Source organism: Muntiacus reevesi, chromosome 9, assembly GCF_963930625.1.
Source record: "Muntiacus reevesi chromosome 9, mMunRee1.1, whole genome shotgun sequence".
In the NCBI taxonomy this organism is placed as follows: Eukaryota; Metazoa; Chordata; class Mammalia; order Artiodactyla; family Cervidae; genus Muntiacus; species Muntiacus reevesi.
In genome coordinates this window covers 5,024,500-5,044,961 of record NC_089257.1, presented here as the reverse complement: position 1 = coordinate 5,044,961, position 20,462 = coordinate 5,024,500, and the positions used below count along the sequence as shown (strand labels likewise).

The window sequence follows — 20,462 nt, the reverse complement described above, 5'->3', positions numbered from 1 at the left end:
GAGGTTGAGTAGAGTTCAGGACACACAGCAGAAATTCAATTCATCTGAAACAATAGAGAGCACAATACATCTTTAATTGCATATTTAAAGTTTTGGATTATTTTCTTGTACACTGAGCAAAGATGTAGGTCACAGAAAATTTACTATAAGCAATCTATCATTTGATATTAAGAGAAGCACATTTCAAGCAATATTTAATAAAATATTAATTATGACTGGAATTGTAACAACCCAACCAAGAGGTGGTATTCTGATACTCATTTTATATTTATAAAATAAAAGCAAGAGGTTTCAGTAATTTGCATCAAATCATTAAGAGATTAAATTGCAATCAAACTGAGATGAACCTGACTCTCATACCAGAGTTCATGCTCTTGGGAGCTATGCAACAACGTTCACCAACCATGGAAATTTCAGCTTTTATCCATCTCTGTAAAAAATATAAAGTCATTCTCCACCCAAGCCTTTAGCCATCTATGTAATGGCCATTTATATGTTTAAGAAAATCTCTCCACTTCTCCACATGCATGTATTTCAAATACAAAGTCCCAATTTTAGATTAACATTCTATATATTCAATGGAACTAAATACTATTTTTGAAATTTTTGAAAAATGATTTTAATCATGGCAGAGCATACCTGTATTGGTAGAAAATAGTCTCATTGACTCTCCTTGTAGGCATGTGTGATAAAGATTCAGAACACAGAGAGGCTGGAAACAGAGAAGTTAAGCATACTGTGAACCATCTGAATATAGGAAGAAAGGTTATTGTTATGTAAAAATTCACTTTAACCTTAATTTCAATAAATATATATTTCAGAGGTTTCTGTTGATACTCCTTAGAGCTAGTAGCTTTTGTTTATATTTTGGGGTTGTTTTTTTCTTTTTTTTTAATTGGGTGAACTCAATACAAAGAATTATTTAGTTAAATACTTTAGAACAGTGTCACCGTTTGGATGTAGTACATCAAGGAGAACAGGGTGAATATGTTGAAAAAAATCACCTTTTACCCAAAACCAAATGTTCTCCACAGTAAAATCATTGTATCAAATACTGTTAATTGTGATGAGTTGTTGTTTGATGGCATCATCGAGGAACAATGTGACATGCTAGATAGATCCATCATCTAATGATGCAGGCTCACATGTCCTGCTGGATTTTTGTTGAGCACTAACAGCTCATCCCCTCTGAGCCTTCTTCAACTGGTAAGTGAAATGAGTACTGCTGGATCTATTTGTCTTACAGCAAGAACAGAACGTGAAATTCATACAAAATATACCCAATACAATGAGCTTGCGATTCTAACTTTTCAACTACAAAGGACAGGACTCCAACAAATATTCACAGGAAAACCAATGGTTCTATAAGAAATTATACACCAACACCTACATCAGTTAATGGTTGTATCTTTAGATTCTATTCTGCCACAGGAAGATTTATTGAAGAACTTTTATTAGATTTACAGAAGCTTAAGGAAGAAACACAGGTATTGGTTTAAGTTTGCTCTGTGTACAAATGGAGAGCTTAGCAAAGTACTTCTTTGTTTATGAATTGAGAAACCTAGTCTATGTTTATGCGGAAGACTCTGTCACATGATATAAACAAATTTAAAGACATTTTTAAATTAAAATTATAATAGAAATTATAGAAAAACTAGAGAACCAGAACTGTAGAAAATGCAACTCTTGGTTTAGCATCATTTTTAAATAGTAGTACAAGCCTCAGCAACCCTTAATATTTGAATCAGGGCTGCAGTACTTAATACAGACTCACGGAAAAAGATCCTTCAGCGCAGGCCTTATTCTTCTGGTCTTCCTTTAAACCAGGAACAAAAACAACTGTGCCTCGTCCCTTTGTTTGTCCTGCCCTGCTCTCGCTCCCTTTCTCTCCCTGCATCCAGCCCTCACACATACCACCATCACCCAAATACATATTTAGATGTATTCAAATACACTCTCAAGGGCTTTGAGAGTGTAGGAAGAATATTGAGTCCAACTTTTCACATACCTTTCAGTTAAGGTGTTTCTTCCAAAAACCCCTCCTTCAACCTTTAAATTGTTAAAAAAAAGAAAAAAGAAAAAAAAGAAAAAAAAAACAGTGAGGAATAGTTTGCAAAGATATATCAAACTACAGTTTGAGAGAGAAAAAGGCACTTAAGCATATTAAGTAAAGGGAATTATAATTAAGGTCATGAGAGAACATGAACAGTGTAAAATCCCAAGGGCAGTTGGATAAAATTTTTATCAAAATTGTAAATGCTTATCCTATCAATAATAAAGTAAAAAATCATGATATTAACATGTGTGGTTTTCATTATTTTCTGTATTTAGAGGAAAGTGTTGAGATGAAAAGAGAGCGTTAAAAGTGTCGTTTTCTCAGTCGTGTCCCACTCTTTGCAAGCCCATGGGCTGTAGCCCTCCAGGCTCTCTCCTTGGAATTCTCCAAGAAGGAATACTGGAGTGGGTTGCCATGCCCTTCTCCAGGAGATCTTTCCAATCCAGGGATCAAAACCAGTTCTCCTGTATTGCAGGCAAATTCTTTACCATCTGAGCTGCTAGAGAAGCCCAAATATTGGAGCACTATATACTAACTAAATGATCTGGGCAAAATACTAAAAAATTTTCATTTACTGACCATTTCATCTTTACCACCACCTAGTAAAGTGTATAAAAATTCAATTACTATGATCAAAAATTATGTAAAAATTTTCTAAATCCCAATTATGTTTATATAAATTTAATGTACATACATGTAACTAATCATAACACTGATTTCTGCAAGATTTTGCTTTTATTTGAAATATTAGGTGATTTTTCAGGCTGTTTGTTTTTATTTCTCTGAGGCTGTTCTTTGAAACAGCAAAGAGATAAAGAATACATCTGACCTTCTCAGGAACTGTCCATCCAAAAGAACATTTTAGGAAAGCTTTGCCATATACAATTCGGATTAAAAGCACACCAAAGGAAAACAGGAAAAAACCACAAAAGTCCCACAGGCATTTTACAGCAGCCAGTGTGTGTAAGGTCATAATTATAAGAACAAAGCTACTAATATTAATGACATCTATAAGACAGGTTTGAGATTTCTTTCTTTAATCTCTTCAGGGTTATATAGGAATGATTCAATAACTTCATAGTGTTATAATACCAATGAAATGTTATGGGTACTTTTCTATCTCTCACTTCTAAAATAATTTCCTCAGAAACAGTTTGCTGACATTTACCAAGGTATATATAATACACATTTAATATGTTTGAAATCTTTATTACTTAATTGTGTAAATATGGTAAGAGATAATCAGGACATTTATACTTCCCAGATACACTTCACATTATTATCACAATTTGGAAATTATTTCTCAGTGTTTCTTTCCTCCCACTCGAAGTTTAGAAGCCATGAACAGCAATTTGCGCCAACAGGTATCATGTAGTATGAGGTAGCGTTAGACAGCTGGGGAGAAAGTCACAGTCCGTTTTTCTTTCTTTAGTTTTTTGGTTTTTTTTGCTATCCTTTTTCCCTTTCCATCCCATTGACAAGAGAGAAAGAAGGGTGTCAGTGCAAACTAGGGAATCAGTGGAGTAAATTGCGGTCCTTAGTTTCTATTTCTTATCAAGCAATTTTCAAGGGCCATGCAAGATCCTTCTAAAGTTTTACCTATTTTATAATATATTTTTCCTTGTTAAAATGCTCATTTCCATGCTATAGACTCTCTATACACTAACGTATGTAACTCTTACTAGCCACAGTGCATCTCATATTAGTTGTACTCTCCTCACAGCCGTCAACATGTAGAAATAATCTCAGTATAATCACCTTCAATTGTGGCACTTGACTCTGTCTTCTCCTTGCTGCTTGATACTAGGAAGCAATAAAAGTCTTTAAATGCAAGTTTGATTAAATAATAACAGTCTTTCAAAGATCAATACAACTGATAATATCTCAAAATAAGGAAAAGAGGGAGAGAGAAGAAAGAAGAAAAGAATGAGAGAAAAATAGAAACAAAATACTTAAACCAAGAATGAAATAATGTACAGCATTGCAGAATCTACATATATTAACACAGTGGTAGAAAATATTTTTTAAAACATTTTTTAGAAAATCATAGAATCTAACAAAAGATATAGAAAAGCAGAATTGTTCTATATCAGCTAGAGAAATTAAATTCATGGCTAAACTTCTTGCCAAATATAACTTCTGGCCCAATTAATTTAATAATAATTTATCATGATCTTGTGGAAATTATCCCAGGAATAAAAGACTCAAAATGCAACAGTGTAATTCACTATATTAGCACAATAAAGAGAATAATCACAAGGTCATTTCAATAAATGCATGAAGTTAATTATAATTTAAAACATTAAAAAAAAAACATTTCCATTTATATATATATATATATATATATATATATATATATATATATAATATTTTCAAAACATTTCAGCAAATGAAAGGAAATTGCTTAATCTAATATAGCAACTGTATAAGACCTATAACTATCATCACTTATATTGGGGAATATTCTGTAAGTTTGGACCAATAAAAGACTGTCGGCTCCTATTCCTGGATTAAATCCTAAATTCTATTACACTGCAATAAGGTAAGAAAAAGAAACATAAGACATATAGATTCAAAAGGTAGGAGTAAAATTGTAACAAATACACATATATGCAGATAGAATGGTTATACGGTAGAAAATGCTAAGTGTTCTGTAAAGAATCTAAGGTGGTGCTAGTGGTAAAGAACCCACTGCCAATCCAAGAGACAAAAGAGACAAAGGTTTGATCCCTGGGTCGGGAGGATCCTCTAGAGGAAGGCATGGGAACCCACTCCAACATTCTTACCTGGGGTATCACCATGGACGGAGGAGCCTGGCAGGCTACAGTCCATGGAGTTTCAAAGAGTCAGGTACAACTGAAGTGAGTTAGTGTGCATGCAATCAATTAGTTAGTTTCGCAACTTCACAGGATATAATTTCAATACAAAAAATTAAATGCATTTCTATAATAGCAACAATTAAAAACTGGAATTAGGATCAACATCTACATAAGATATTAATTAAAAATATGAAACTTGAGAGATAAACATACAATAATATATACTTGTAGAACGTCTAAGCTGCATATCAAAACCAGAAAGTATTTCTTAGAAAAATTCGGTACATAAATAAGTGAAGAGATATGCCTTATAGGTGAATTATAAGACTTACTCTATTTTTCCATTTTGCTTTTTTAAATTTCAATGCAGCTTCAATAAAATAAAACAGAATAATCAGAATAAATCAATAATCCCATTCTGAAGTTTATATAGAAATTACAAGTTTAAAGAAATACTTTCAAAAATCTTTTATGACCACAATAAAATCAACCACAGAAACAAGAAGAAAGAAATTATGTAGACCAAACAACATGGTACTGAAAAGCCAATGGGCTACTGATGAAATCAAAGAGGAAACTAAAAAATACCTTGAGATAAATGATAATGAAAGCACAACCATACAAATCCTATGAGATGCAGCAAAAGTGATTCTTAGAGGGAAATTCATAGCAATACAGATTTTCACAAAACAATAAATATCTCAAATAAACAATCTAATCTACCACTTTAAAGGACTGGAAAAAGAAGAGCAAACAAAACCTAGATTATGCAGAAGGAAGGAGTAAAGATCACATAGAAATCAACAAAATAGAGATATAAAATAATAGAACAATAATAAAACCAAGAGCAGGTTCATTGAAAAGATAAGCAAAATAGACAAACCTCCAGCCAAACTCATGATGAAGACAGCAGAGAATATCCAAATAAACAAAATAAGAAATGAAAGATGACAAATAACAATCAAAACCACTGTAATAAGAAAATACATAAGGGAGTACTAAAAATAATTATATGCCAACAAATTGAACAAAGTAGAGGAAATGGGCAAATTTATAGAAACATGTGACACACAAAAAAGAATCAAGGATAAATAGATAAATTGAACAGACGTATCACTAGAAGTGAAATAGAATCTGTGAAAAAAAAATTTTTTAAAAACTCCCTAAAAAAAAAAAGTCCAGAGCCAGATGGTTTCATTGGGGAATACTATCAGACATAAAAGAACTTACACTAACTGTTCTCAAGCTCTACAAAAACATGGAAGATGAAGGAACCCACCCAAAATCATTCTATGAAGCCATCATTCCCCCAAAATCAAAGTCAAAGATAGTACCAAAAAGAAATTATAGTCCAATATCTTTGATGAATACAGATGCAAAAATCCTCAACAAAATATTACAAACCAACTTCAACAGTATGCATAAGGTCATCCACCACAACCAAGTTGGATTCATACAATGGCCACAAGGATGCTTCAACATACATAAATAAATTCATGTGATATACCACATCAAAAAAAGAAAGGACAGAAAACACTCAATTCTTTCAATAGGTGAAAAGGTATTTGATAAAATTAAAGATTCATGCATTATACAAACTCAAATTTGATATACAGAAAGCATCTCAGCATAATAAAAGCTATTTATGACAGTTCAGTTCAGTTCAGTCATTCAGTCGTGTCTGACTCTGCGACTGCATGGACTGCAGCAGGCCAGGACTCCCTGTCCATCACCAACTCCCGGAGTTTACTCAAACTCATGTCCATTGAGTCGGTGATACCATCCGACCATCTCATCCTTTGCCATCCCCCTCTCCTCCTGCCTTCAATCTTTCCCAGCATCAGGGTCTTTTCTAATGAGTCAGTTCTTCACATCAGGTGGCCAAAGTATTGGAGTTTCAGATTCAGCATCATTCTTTCCAATGATTATTCAGGACTGATTTCCTTTAGGATGGACTGTTTGGATCTCCTTGCAGTTCAAGGGACTCTCAAGAGTCTTCTCTAGCCCCACAGATCAAAAGCATCAATTCTTCTGCACTCAGCTTTCTTTATAGTCCAACTCTCACATCCATACATGACCACTGGAAAAACCATAGCTTTGACTAGACGGACATTTGTTGTCAAAGTAATGTCTCTGCTTTTTAATAAGCTGACTAGGTTGGTCATAACTTTTCTTCCAAGGAGCAAGCATCTTTTAATTTCATGGCTGCAGTCATCATGTACAGTGATTTAGAGCCCCCAAAATTAATTCTGTCACTGTTTCTGCTGTTTTCCCATCTGTTTGCCATGAAGTCATGGGACCACATGCCATGATCTTAGTTTTCTAAATGTTGAGATTTATGCCAACTCTTTCACTCTCCTCTTTCACTTTCATCAAGAGGCTCTTTAGTTCTTCTTCACTTTCTGCCATCAAGGTGGCGTCATCTGCATATCTGAGGTTATTGACATTTCTCCCAGCAGTCTTGATTCCAGCTTGTGCTTCATCCAGTCCAGCATTTCTCAAGATGTGCTCTACATATAAGTTAAATAAGCAGGGTGACAAGATACAGCCTTGAAGTACTCCTTTCCCGATTTGGAACCAATCTGTTGTTCCATGTCCAGTTCTAACTGTGGCTTCTTGAACTGCATGTATATTTGTCAGGAGGCAGGTCAGGTGGCCTGTTATTCACATCTCTCGAAGAATTTTCCACAGTTTGTGGAAAAGATGGGCATAAAGGACAGAAATGGTATGGACCTAACAGAAGCAGAGATATTAAGAAGAGTTGGCAAGAATTCACAGAAGAACTAGACAAAAAATGATCTTTGTGACCCAAATAACCACAATGGTGTGATCACTCACCTAGATACTACATCCTGAAATGTGAAGTCAAGTGGGCCTTAGGAAGTCAAGTGGGCCTTAGGATGCTAGTGGAGGTGATGGAATTCCAGTTGAGCTATTTCAAATCCAAAAAGGTGCTGTGAAAGTGCTGCACTCAGTATGCCAGCAAATTTGAAAAAGTCAGCAGTGGCTACAGGACTTAAAAAGGTCAGTTTTCATTCCAATCCCAAAGAAAGGCAATGCAAAGAATGCTCCAACTACCTCACACTTGCACTCATCTCACACGCTAGTAAAGAAATGCTCAAAATTCTCCAAGCCAGGCTTCAACAGTACATGAACTGTGAACTTCCGAATGTTCAAACTGAATTTAGAAAAGGCAGAGGAACCAGAGATCAAATTGCCAACATCTTCTGGATCATTAAAAAAGCAAGAGAGTTCCAGAAAAGCATCTATTTATGCTTAACTGACTAGGCCAAAATTTGACTGTATGAGTCACAACAAACCGTGGAAAATTCTTCAAGAGATTTAACACAGTAGCCCAAAGATATATTACACAGTCTGACCTCAGGTGTGCAGTGGTAAAGAATCTGCCTTCCAATGCAGTAAAGCTGGCCATGGATTTTTACCTGGTGTGTGGCACAGGCCTTCAGTGGTAAAATGTCTGGGTCATTGTTAATTCTGATTGGGTGGGGTTGTTGTAGTTTTGTATTGATTTTAATTTTCAATAGTGATCATAGTAAGTGGAGATCTGTGGGAGCTATTGTATTTCAAACATATTTTTTCTTATCTCCACTGAGGAGTAGCAGTCAAATTCCTCTTAGTAATCAGGATCAATAACCCAGTCATCACCCTAACTTACTAATTTGCCTGTTGACTCAGAGGCAAGAGCAGCCCAATGTGGTCAGACAAAAGTGTTAGCTCTCAGTTCAAAAGAATCTCTTTGCAGCAAGAGAAGCCAAGATGGCAGAGGAGTAGGATGGGAAAACCACTTTCTCTCCTAGAAATTCATCAAAAGAATAACTGAATGCAGAGCAAACTTCACAAAACAACTTCTGATCACTAGCTGAGGTCATCAGGCACCCAGAAAAGCAGCCCATTGTCTTCGAAAGGAGGTAGGACAAAATATAGAAGATAAAAAGTGAGACAAAAGAGCTAAGGACGGATATCCGACCCGGGAAGGGTCTTAATAGAGGACGTTTCCAGACACCGGGAAACCCTCGCACTGGCGGGCCTGGGGGAAGTGTTTGAATCTTGGAGTTTGAATCTGACTGGGAGGGATACAATAAATAAAACCCACAGATTACGAGCCTAAAAGCAACTCCCAGCAGAAAAGTACCCCAGACGCCCGCATCCGCCACCAGCAAGTGGGGGCGGAACGGAGAGGAGCGGGCGGCATTGCTCGGGGCAGGGTCCGGGCCTGAGTGCCCTGAGGACAATCGGAGGGAGCTTTTGTGAGTTCCCAGCTTGAACTGTGGGAGAGCAAGAGAGAGAAAATTAACCGGCCCGAACACACTGCCGGCCGTTCGCAGAACAAAGGGACCGAGAAAGTCCTGAGAAGAGCTCGCAGGCTGCGGACCGGCCCAGCCCCGCGGAGGCAGGAGGCAGCGGGGAGGGGAAGGGGGCAGGCCCGGCCCCAAGGACCGCATCCCCTGCGGCACTGCAGACGGGCCTCCACCTTCTAATCAAAGACCTCCCGAGATTCTGGATGGTCGGCATCCGCCGGGAGGGTCGCGGCTAGACACAGGGCGCAGGCACCCGACCGGCGCAGGTGGGGACTGAGGCTGGGATCGCACAGGGCGGAAGACGCGCCGCACCCGGGGAGAGAGCGCCCGACGGGCGCCTGGCTGCCTGAGCCACTCGGGCGGCGGGGGGACAAAACGCAGGCGCAGCTTTGTGTTCCCCGCTTTTGTGGATCACCCGAGGGCTGGAACCGCGCGCCGCGTGGGGCGCGCTCCATACAGAGCAGCCGGGAGCCTGAGCAGCGCAGACGGAGGAAAACAGCGCCAGCCCCTCCCCGCGGCGCCCGCCCCTCCCCGGAGCCCCGGCCCCTCCCCGCGGCGTCCGCCCCTCCCCGCAGCGCCGGCCCCTCCCCGCAGCGCTGGCCCCTCCCCCGAGCGCCGGGTCCTCTCCGGAGCGCCGGCTCCTCTTCGCAGCGCGACGGAAGTAGCTACCTGAATAAGAGTCCACCTCCGCCCGCCTGTGTCAGGGCGGAAATGAGGCCCTGAAGAGACCGGGAACAGAAACCAAATAAACAAAGGGAACCGCTTCAGAAGGGACTGGTGCAACAGGTTAAAATCCCTGAAGAAAACACCGACTTCACTGCAAGGGCCTATTGATATCGAGAAGTGTAAGCTGGAACGAGGAGCTATCTGAAACTGAGCCGAAACCACACTGACAGCAACAGCTCCAGAGAAACTCCTAGATATATTTTTTCTTTTTTTCTTTTTTTTTAAGTAAGAAAAAAAATTTTTTTTTCTTTTTTCTTTTTTCTCTTTTTCCTTCAAAATTCCCTATTACTCCCCCATTACTCCTTAACTTTCATTTTCATAGATTTTTACAATTTTTTTAATTAGGTAAAACAATTTTTTTTCTTTCTTTTTTTTTTCTTCTTTTTTTCTTTTTTTTTCTTCTTTTTTTCTTTTTTTTTTCTTTTCTTTTTTCTTCTTCTCTTCTATTTTCTATTTTTCTTTTTCTCTTATTTCTTTTAAAGTCCTCTCATACTCCTCTTACTACTCATTAATTTTCATTTTCAATACACTATAACCTTATAGGAAAAAAAAAAAGAACACTGTGTTATAGTTTTTTGCTCTCTTCTAGGAGTCTATGGATCTAAGCTCCGTGAAGACATCATTCAGGTTTTTCTTTATTCACTGCTGAAGGCCCAGCAACTCTCACTATCTGATACATTCCTTTGGCTGAAAAAAATATTTGTTGTTTAATGAATGTACGTTGGGTGAAATGAATGGAATGTATTTATGCTGTGGTTGTTTTTTGTGTAAATGGAGCTACAAATTAAATACAAACCAAAAAAACACTGTTTTATAATGATATGTTACCTAAAAGGAAATACATAAACTTTTAAAAATTTTAAATCAAAATATAAAAACCAATCAATATAAAATAATCAATACAAAAATAATAAATATTGAAAAATATTGACAGAAATATAGGAAAAAACAGGATGATGATATCATGCTTAGGACTGGGAGACTATCAAGGTAAATTATGTGTTCAAAAGATAACGGGTTTGTTTTCAATTTCTTCCTTGTTCCTAGTTTACGCAGGAATAAACCCAAATCTTAGTTTTCAAAAGACATATACCTAGATTACTTCTCTGAATCTGAAACAGATAAAGGTAGAAAAAATTTCCTAGTCTGCAATACTACATTTTGCCTGATATTTTATTGAATTTATTCATCTTCCCTTATACTTACATATATTCATCTAGCATTTACCATAGATCAGACATTGGGCCTTGAAGATAATATTCTTGGCAAGTAGGTAAATATTTTATGACTTAATTTGTTTAATAATTGAAATTCCTGTCTGATATTAGACTATTCTTTTACTTGGATCTTCACTCTTTTTGATGGGTTATCAGGATAAGATTGTGACATGAGCAATACAAAATGATGCTTAATGCAATAAGAAAATTTGGAATATTGTGCAACATTCCTTAAATTCCCCTTAGTGTTTAAATGTTTCATTGCTTACCATACATTAATGCATATATATGGAATCTAGAGAAGAGGCAAAGATGAATCTATGTGTAAGGTAGGACTAGAGGTGCAGATGTTGAGAACTGATTTGTGGACACAGTGGAGGAAAGAGGGGCTGGGTGAGCTGAGAGAAGAGCACTGAAAATACCACGTGTCAAACAGAGGGAAGCTGCTGTAAGCACAGTGGGCTCAGCTCGGTGCTCCGTGATGACCTAGAGGGGATTTACATACCACAGTGTCACATACCACATACCATAGATACACGTATGTATATGTGTGGGCAGAGGATCCCGGTGGGCTACAGCCCATAGGGTCCCAAACAGTCGGACATGACTAATGCGACTTAGCAGACAACATATATACAATTTCAGCACAGTCCCTATCTCAATATTAGTAAGTAATATCACTATGTTTTTCCAGTAGTCATGTGCAGATGTGAGATTTGGACCATAAAGAAGTCTGAACACTGAAGAATTGATGCTTTCAAACTGTGGTGCTGTAGAAGATTCTTGAGAGTCCCTAGGACTGCAAGGAGATCAAACCAGTCTTTCCTCAAGGAAATCAGCCCTGAATATACATTGAAAGGACTAATGCTGAAGCTGAAGCTTCAATATTTTGGCCACTTGATACAAAGAGCTGACTCATTGGAAAAGATCCTCATGCTGAGAAAGATTGAAGGCAAAAGGAAAAGGGAGGGCAGATGAGATTGTGGGATAGCGTCACCAACTCAACAGACATGAGTCTGAGCAAACTCTAAGAGAGAGTGGAGGACAGAAGAGGCTCAGGTGCTGCAGTCCATGGGGTCACAAAGAGTCAGAAATGATTTAGCAACCAAACAACATAATTATGTTACCTTTGTATCATTGTCTGACAGCATATCTCCACAGTTAAGAACATGGTCTGAGACAGCAGCTAAAAATATGGTTCTTCAATATTACTCTTTTGGAACCTTCCCATTCTATTTGTTTAATCGCCTATAAAATGAGGATAATAGCAATGCCTACTTCTTTGGATAGTTACAGAGATTACTGCTCAATATCACTGTGTTTATTTTTTATTAGATTGAATTTATTAAAGCATATAGATAGATAAAGCTAGAAAAACTAAGCATCTACTTGATAAAATGCTCCAAACATGAAAAAGTAGTCTCCTGCCAGTTTGTCTCACTTTTCATGCACCATTTCTTCTCCCCGTTGCAGAATCTATGATTCATAGTAGCTGCTTTTTCTCCCTTTATCTGAAAGGTCTTCTTTGCTGAAAGCATCAACAATGTCCTTCTGAACTTTGCACCATGACAATCAATGCTGGTCTCCTCTTATTTATCACCTGAAATAGCTTGTCTATTGCACAAATTCCTAATGGCATTTTTCATTTGGGCATTTCTCAAAGTATAGATGAAGGGATTTAACATGGGAGTTATCATAGTGTAGAATACAGCCACTGCTTTATCAATTGGTAAAGTAACTGGTGGTCTCAAATATACAAAAATGCAGGGCACAAGGAGCATGGTGACAACTGTGGTGTGGGAGACACACGTGGAGAGGGCCTTGCGCCTTGCCTCCAAACTGTGGTTCCTTAGGGAGTGCAGAATGACCACATAGGAGCCCATCAAGAGGAGAAAGTTTATAAGGCAGATGAAACCACTGTTGGGAGCAACAAATAATCCTAGAGTGTGAGTATCAGTGCAGGCAAGATTTAGCAAAGGGTTCAGATCACACAAAAAGTGATCGATGACATTAGGGCCACAGAAGGGTAATCTGAAGATGAAAAAGATCTGTATGATTCCATGAAGAAAGCCTCCCACCCATGCCACTCCAATTAGCAGCCAACACACCCTCCAATTCATGATGCTTGTATAGTGCAAGGGCTTGCAGATGGCCACATAGCGGTCATAGGCCATCACAGTGAGCAGGATGGCCCCAGCACTTCCCAAGAAATGTTCCCCAAAGATTTGGGTCATGCATCCATTGAACAGGATGGTCTTCCTTTCACAGAGGGAATCGATGATCAGTTTAGGGGTATTCACAGAGGAATAGCAAGCATCAATAAAGGAGAGATAGGCCAGAAAAAAGTACATGGGAGAACTCCGTAATGTACTGCCTATGATGGTGACCATGATGAACATATTTCCTACCACAGAGATGATGTAGATGACCAAAAACACAACAAATATGACTTTCTGCAACATTGGATTCTGCGTGAGCCCCAAGAGAACAAACTCTGTCACGTTGTTCCTATTTTCCATGTATTTTGTATTATGGTTCATTATGTTACCTGAAATTAAAAAAAAAAAAAAAAAAAAAAAGTTACTTTTCATCACCTCAACCTTGAGTTCACTAAGCCTCTCCATGTAATAAAAAAGTAACGCCCAGATTCTATGGAGTTCTGAATTTTTGAATTCTTTTTTGGATATAGGAAAAATGTTTCTGATCTCTTAAAGATGTCTCACATCCTCCCCTGGGGAGAGATAATGCTTAGATATTAGAGACATGAGGGGCTCTGTGAACACACAGGCGGGAGACTTTTCTGTGCACATGTACTCATGTGAGATGACTCGAGCTTAATACGAATCAATAGATCTCACATATAGAGGCAGACAAACCTGAGATGAAAGGTAGAAAATGGATGTAAAGGCTATGGATGCAAAACCAAGGGATTTTCCCTTTATTCTTAGGAAATGAGAAAACATGCAAGTTAAATGAAAATGTGAGAGGAAGGATGAGGAGGGATGTGAGAGAGAGGGTGTGTTGGATTTAATTCCAAAAACAATCTTTTTCTGAATTCTATGGGGTGGGATGAAGTTTAGTAAGGGGATGGAAGACAGAAAAACATGAGTAGCAGGCTCTTTATAAATAGTTCACATAAGTGTCACAGAGCATTGGAAACGGGAAAGTAATGAAAAGGTAAGGAAGCTACTGTGCCAGAACACTGGAGGGGGTAGCTGCTCGCTCCTCCAGGGGATCTTCCCAACCCAGGAACTGAGCCCAGGTCTCCCACATTGCAGGAAGGTTCTTTACTAGCTGAGCCACTGGGGAAGCCCAAGAAAAAAAACATGCTTCCTAAATCCAGTGACTTTATAATACTTGATAAATTTGCTTTAATGATTGATTGCTATATGCATGGCATGATTATAATCTATGTATATTTCATTCATATAGCAGATGAGAAAAATAATAGTATATGAGTAAAAATATAGTAGTAATATTAGCAATATTAGCTAAATCTTGCTGAATATTTACTGTGCTCTAAGATACTTCATTATGTAAACTTAATTAAAAACTTGTGTTTACTACTATCATTTTTATACTTATTTTACATATTAGGAAGTAGATGCTTAGAGAAGCTAAGAATTCTACCTAAACTCAGGCAGCTACAAAGAATAGAGGTAAGATTAGTTTAAATTAACCCTATATGCAAAACAGAAAAAGAGACACAGATGTACAGAACAGACTTTTGGACTTTGTGGGAGAAGGTGAGGGTGGGATGTTTCGAGAGAACAGCATCGAAACATATATTTTATCTAGGGTGAAACAGATCAGCAGCCCAGGTTGGATGCATGAGACAAGTGCTTGGGCCTGGTGCACTGGGAAGACCCAAAGGGAACGGGTGGAGAGGGAGGGGGATCAGGATGGGGAATATATGTAAATCCATGGCTGATTCATGTCAGTGTATGAAAAAACCACTACAATATTGTAAAATATTTAGCATCCAACTAATAAAAATAAATGGGAAAAATAAATAATAAATTACACTTTTATTTTTGATCCAAATTCTTAAACTATAACCTATAAAATTATTACAATATACAATGCTGAATTAGTAAATCTTTAAAAATAGAATCAATATAGTCATATTTATCTTTATCCTACTTCAGAGACAGAGAGAGAGAGAGAGAGAGAGAGAGAGAGAGAGAGAATACATAGAGAGAGAGCAATTTAATCAAATAATTGAACTATTTCAAATCCTAAAAGATGATGCTATGAAAATGCTGCACTCAATATGCCAGCAAATTTGGAAAACTCAACAGTGGCCACAGGACTGGAAAAGGTCAGTTTTCATTCCAATCCCAAAGAAAGACAACGTCAAAGAATGTTCAAACTACCGCACAATTGCACTCATCTCACACACTAGTAAAGAAATGCTCAAAATTCTCCAAGCCAGGCTACAGCAATACAAGAACTGTGAACTCCCAGATGTTCAAGTTGATTTCAGGAAAGGCAGAGGAACCAGAAATCAAATTGCCAACATCCGCTGGATCATCAAAAAGCAAGAGAGTTCCAAAAACCATCTATTTCTGCTTTACTGACTACGCCAAAACCTTTGACTGTTTGGATCACAGTAAACTGTGGAAAATTCTGAAAGAGATGGGAATACCAGACCACCTGATCTGACTCTTGAGAAACCTGTATGCAGGTTGGGAAGTAACAGTTAAAAGAGGACATGGAAGAAGAGACTGGTCCCAAAATGGAAAAGGAGTACATCAAGGCTTTATATTGTCACCCTGCTTATTTAACTTATATGCAGAGTACATCATGAGAAACGCTGGGTTGGATGAAGCACAAGCTGGAATCAAGATTGCTAGGAGAAATATCAATGACCTCAGATATGCAGATGACACCACCCTTATGGCAGAAAGTGAAGAAGAACTAAAGAGCCTCTTGATGAAAGTGAAAGAGGAGAGTGAAAAACCTGGCTTAAAGCTCAACATTCAGAAAATTAAGATCATTGCATCCACTCCCATCATTTCATGGCAAATTGATGGGGAAACAATAGAAACAGGAACAGACTTTATTGGGGGGGTTCCAAAATCACTGCAGATGGTGATTACAGCCATGACATTAAAAGTCACTTGCTACTTGGAATAAAAGTTATGACCAACCTAGACAGTATATTAAAAAGCAGAGACATTACTTTGCCAATAGAGGTCCGTCTGGTCAAGGCTATGGATTTTCTAGTGGTCATGTGAGAGCTGGATTATAAAGAAAGCTGAGGGCTGAAGAATTGATGCTTTTGAAGTGTGGTGTTAGAGAAGATTCTTGAGAGCCCCTTGAACTGCAAGGAGATCCAGCCAGTCCAGTCCATCCTAAAGGAAATCAGTCCTGAATATTCATTGGGACGACTGATGCTGAAGCTGAAACTCCAATACTTTGGCCACCTGATGCAAAGAACTGGCTCATTGGAAAAGACCCTGAGGCTGGGAAAGACAGAAGGTGGGAGGAGAAGGGGATAACAGAGGATGAGATGGTTGGATGACATCACCAACTCAATGGACATGAGTTTGTGTGAACTCCAGGAGTTGGTGATGGACAGGGAAGCCTGGCGTGCTGCAGTCCATGTGGGTGCAAAGAGTCTGACAGGACTGAGGGACTGAACTGAACTGAATCAACCTATACACAGGCTTAGAGACGTACACCTGCATTATAACTTACTGAAATCCCCCAATGTTAGCAACTAAACGGTACTGCATTCATTAAAGGTCCATTTTATCTCTTTCTCTTCCCTTCCCATATTTCTTCCATTGAAAATTTCCCTAAGAAGCATTAACACACTCTCTTCCACAAAATGTTGCAAATGATGTTGAAAATGGTGATCCCATTGGGTGGGCATATTGGTTTGGGAATCAGAAGGTCCAGATTAGAATCTTGCCTTTTCTCGCTTGCTACTTGTTGATCTGAGGTGCATTTCTTGGCATCTAACATTTTTGTTTTTCAATACCGAGTGAGAAGTATAATCCACCTCACCTCACAGGCTATTAAGAGAACTGATTAAAGAAACATTTAAATGCATACACCACACTGTTGGGGACACACAGAAGACCTTCCTTATTTATGCACTCAAGATTAGGAAGAATTAATATTTTTGTCAATAATGCATAGAAACATTTGACCATACAATAGATTGAGGAATAATCATCTCCAATTTTACTTTTAAAGACATCACAGAGATCCATATTATGTTCAGCATTTGCTCCCAAGAAGTTCTTCATATTCATGTTTGAACTAAACAAGTGATGGTTCATATCATTTAATTTTCACATTGATATCTTTTTGTGTGTGAAATTCATTTAAGTTTTATTTTCATACTCATGAGTAGTCTTAATTATTTTAATAGTTGTCCAATGACAAAATAAGTATAACTGGTGTTAGAGAAAAGGGTCTTAACAAATTTCTTAATCTCAGGCAGACTAGTGTTTTCTTCTGTCAAATTAGGTTTGTGACTTTTACCAAGTATCTTTTAAAGAAAGGTGACGAATGTAAAAGGTTTTTACTATTGTATTTTAAAAGTATTAAAATGTAACAATTACTATACATGGAAAATAACAACCTAACTAATTTACTAACAGTACTATTGAAAAACTTACCTTCTGGTCTTAGATGATATTAGTGATATTTGAGGGTGTTCAGAACTAATTCCATTTTAAAATTGACCGCCTCTTTGGATAAGAAGTTTTCAATAGGAAATGATGTGACACACTCAGAAAGGGGCTATTCAGATAATTCAATATCAAGTCAATAGAAGATAACTAAGTCTTTGGATAAGTCTAAATCTTTTCTTCTAGCCTAAAGACTGAAAAAGGTTTCACAGAAAATCTGGGACTTGAATTTAGAATAAATTCACTTAAAATACCAAGGGAAAATGATCTTCCATGAATGGTCTGATCCAAAAGCTAGGAGGCAGAATGTGTGGTGGAAACATATTCAAATGGGTCCTTCCACTCTTGACAAATCTTTATCTGGAAAATGTAAACAAGAAAAGATGTTTTTCAATTGCATGTGTGGTTATTTACCAAGTTTGCCATATAGGTTCTAGGACCTGGTCTATAGCTGCAGTTTTCCCTCCCAGGAACTAATTATCTGCTTGGATTGAAAGGCTTTGTCTTAGAAGCAGGTATCCTCTAGAGACATGGCTGGGAGACACTCAGTTTTTAGTGGGGAATTGCATTCCCCGCACTTGCAGCCAAAACGTGTGAGTGCCCTTTCTCTATCTGAACCTGGCTTTCTAAGCAGGCTGACAGTTGTATAAATAACAAGGATGGTGTAATTCCATCACAGTAACATCTGTGATGTAGTTACCCTGTGAGACCATGTCAGAGAGAAAGCTTCCATTATACGTATGTACTATATCTTCCTTATCCATCCATCTATTGATGGACACGTAATTGCTTCTTTGTATTGGCTATTGTAAACAGCACTGCAATGACCACTGAAGTGCTTGTATCCTTATGAACCATGCTTCTCCAGATATATGTCCAGGAGTAGCATTGCTAGATCATATGGTAGCTTTATTTTTAGTTTTTTTTTTTTTTTTTTTTTTAAGAAAAATCCATATTGTTCTCCATACTGGTTGTATCAATGTACATTCCCTTCCACAGTGTTGGAGCATTCTTTCTTCTCCACATCCTTTCCAGTATTTACTGGTTGTAGATTTTTTTGATGATAGTCTTTCTGACAGGTGTGAGTGGATGTCTCATTGTAGTTTTAATTTGCGTTTCTGTAATACTTAGCAATGTGTGCATCTTGTCATGTGTCTCCTGGCATCTGTAAGTTTACATTGATGAAATGTCTCTTTAGATCTGCTCATTTTTTGAGTTTTTTTTTTTTTTTTTTTTTTTTTTTTTTTAATTGAGCTGCATGAGGTATTTGTAAATCTGGGGATCTAATCCCTTGTTAGCTGTGTCACTTGCAAATATTTTCTCCCATTCTGTGAGCTTTGTTGTTTTGTTTTGGTTATGGTTTCTTTCACCATGAAAAAGTTTTGAATTTGATTAGGTACTGTTCTTTATTCCTGTTTTTTATTTCCTTTACTCGAGAAGATGAATTGAAAATCATTTTGTTCTGATTTATGTTAGACAGTATTCTGCCGATATTTTCTAAGTTTTATAGTATCTTATGTTAGTTTAGGTTTTTAATCCATTTTAACGTGTGTATGTGATGTTGGACATGCTCTCATTTCGTTCTTTTACACAGAGCTGTTCCGTTTTCCCAGCATCATTTGTTGAAGAGATTGTCTTATTTCCATTGCCTCCTTTGCTGCAGACTAAGCGACCGTATGTGCGTGAGTGGACTTTGTAGCATGATCTGACCAGCGAGCTTGATTCCTTTAGCTTTATTTCTCTCTCTCAAAATTGCGTTTGGTATTCAGCATCTTTTATGTTTCCATACAAATTTTAAGATTTTTTTTTGTTCTAGTTCTGTAAAAAATGTTTTGATTGGGATTGCATTGAATCTGTAGATTGCCTTATGTAGTATAGTCATTTTGATAACATCGGTTCTTCCAAATCAAGAACGTGATGTATCTTTCCATCTATGGGTCATCTTCAGTTTCTTTCATCAGTGCCATAGTTTTCAGTGCACAGGTCTTTACCCTCCTTATCAAGAAGAATAAAGTACTTGGAAATAAACTTGCCTAAGGAGGCAAAGGAACTGTACACGCAATTTTGTTGATGGGAGCTTAATAGTGGGTCCTGAATTTAGGTAGAACAGGTTCTGCCATAGTCATTTCTTGAGAGTGGTTTTCTAGTCTAGGTTCCTTTAAATCTGTATGCTTATGCATAAATTTCAAAATAAAATTGTCAGTTTCTTCAAATAGCCTGTAAGATACTTATTGGAATTGTATTGACATTGTAATGATTGATATGATGAAAACACTGAATCTGTTAATCATCAAAATGCCATTATCTTTCCCTTTACTGATATATTTGCTTTCTTTCAGTAGTGTTTTCTGGTATATACATAAAACTCTTTAATATATTTTTAAATATGTCCTTCAAATGTCACATTTTAGTAGAATGTTAATATAATTTTCTTTCTAATTTCTATTTCTAACTATTGCTTTCATAGAAATACATTTGATATACTGTGTTGACTTTCTAGCCTGTAATCTTATTGAATGAACTGATTAGATCTATTAGATTTTCTGTAGAGCCCTTAGCATTTTCTGAGCTTCCCTGATGGCTCAGATGGTAAGGAATCTTCCCACAATGGAGGAGACCCGAGTTCAATTCCTGGGTCGGGAAGATTCCTTGGAGAAGGGAATGGCAATCCACTCCAG

The 20,462-nt window shown here is 37.5% G+C and overlaps 1 protein-coding gene across 1 annotated transcript; it reads right to left on the bottom strand.

Annotated features, from left to right (window-relative positions):
- Nucleotides 1-9,374: 9,374 nt before the first annotated feature.
- LOC136175358 (olfactory receptor 4C46-like) lies at nucleotides 9,375-13,656 on the bottom strand. Its single transcript, XM_065945682.1, has 3 exons — nucleotides 12,738-13,656; nucleotides 9,720-9,913; nucleotides 9,375-9,548 (listed from the first exon to the last, which is right to left on the bottom strand). Exons 1-3 carry the CDS (start codon nucleotides 13,654-13,656, stop codon nucleotides 9,375-9,377), a joined length of 1,287 nt encoding a protein of 428 aa, XP_065801754.1.
- Nucleotides 13,657-20,462: the final 6,806 nt, after the last annotated feature.

Excerpts from the sequence above, each read along its gene's own strand:
- LOC136175358 (XM_065945682.1), bottom strand. The coding sequence starts at position 13,656 with ATGGAAAATAGGAACAACGTGACAGAGTTTGTTCTCTTGGGGCTCACG. Across the intron at positions 9,914-12,737 it reads CAATAGACAAGCTATTTCAG|GGCCTCATTTCCGCCCTGAC; the intron begins GTGATAAATAAG and ends CGGTCTCTTCAG. Across the intron at positions 9,549-9,719 it reads GGCCGGGGCTCCGGGGAGGG|TGGCTCAGGCAGCCAGGCGC; the intron begins GCGGGCGCCGCG and ends CCGCCGCCCGAG.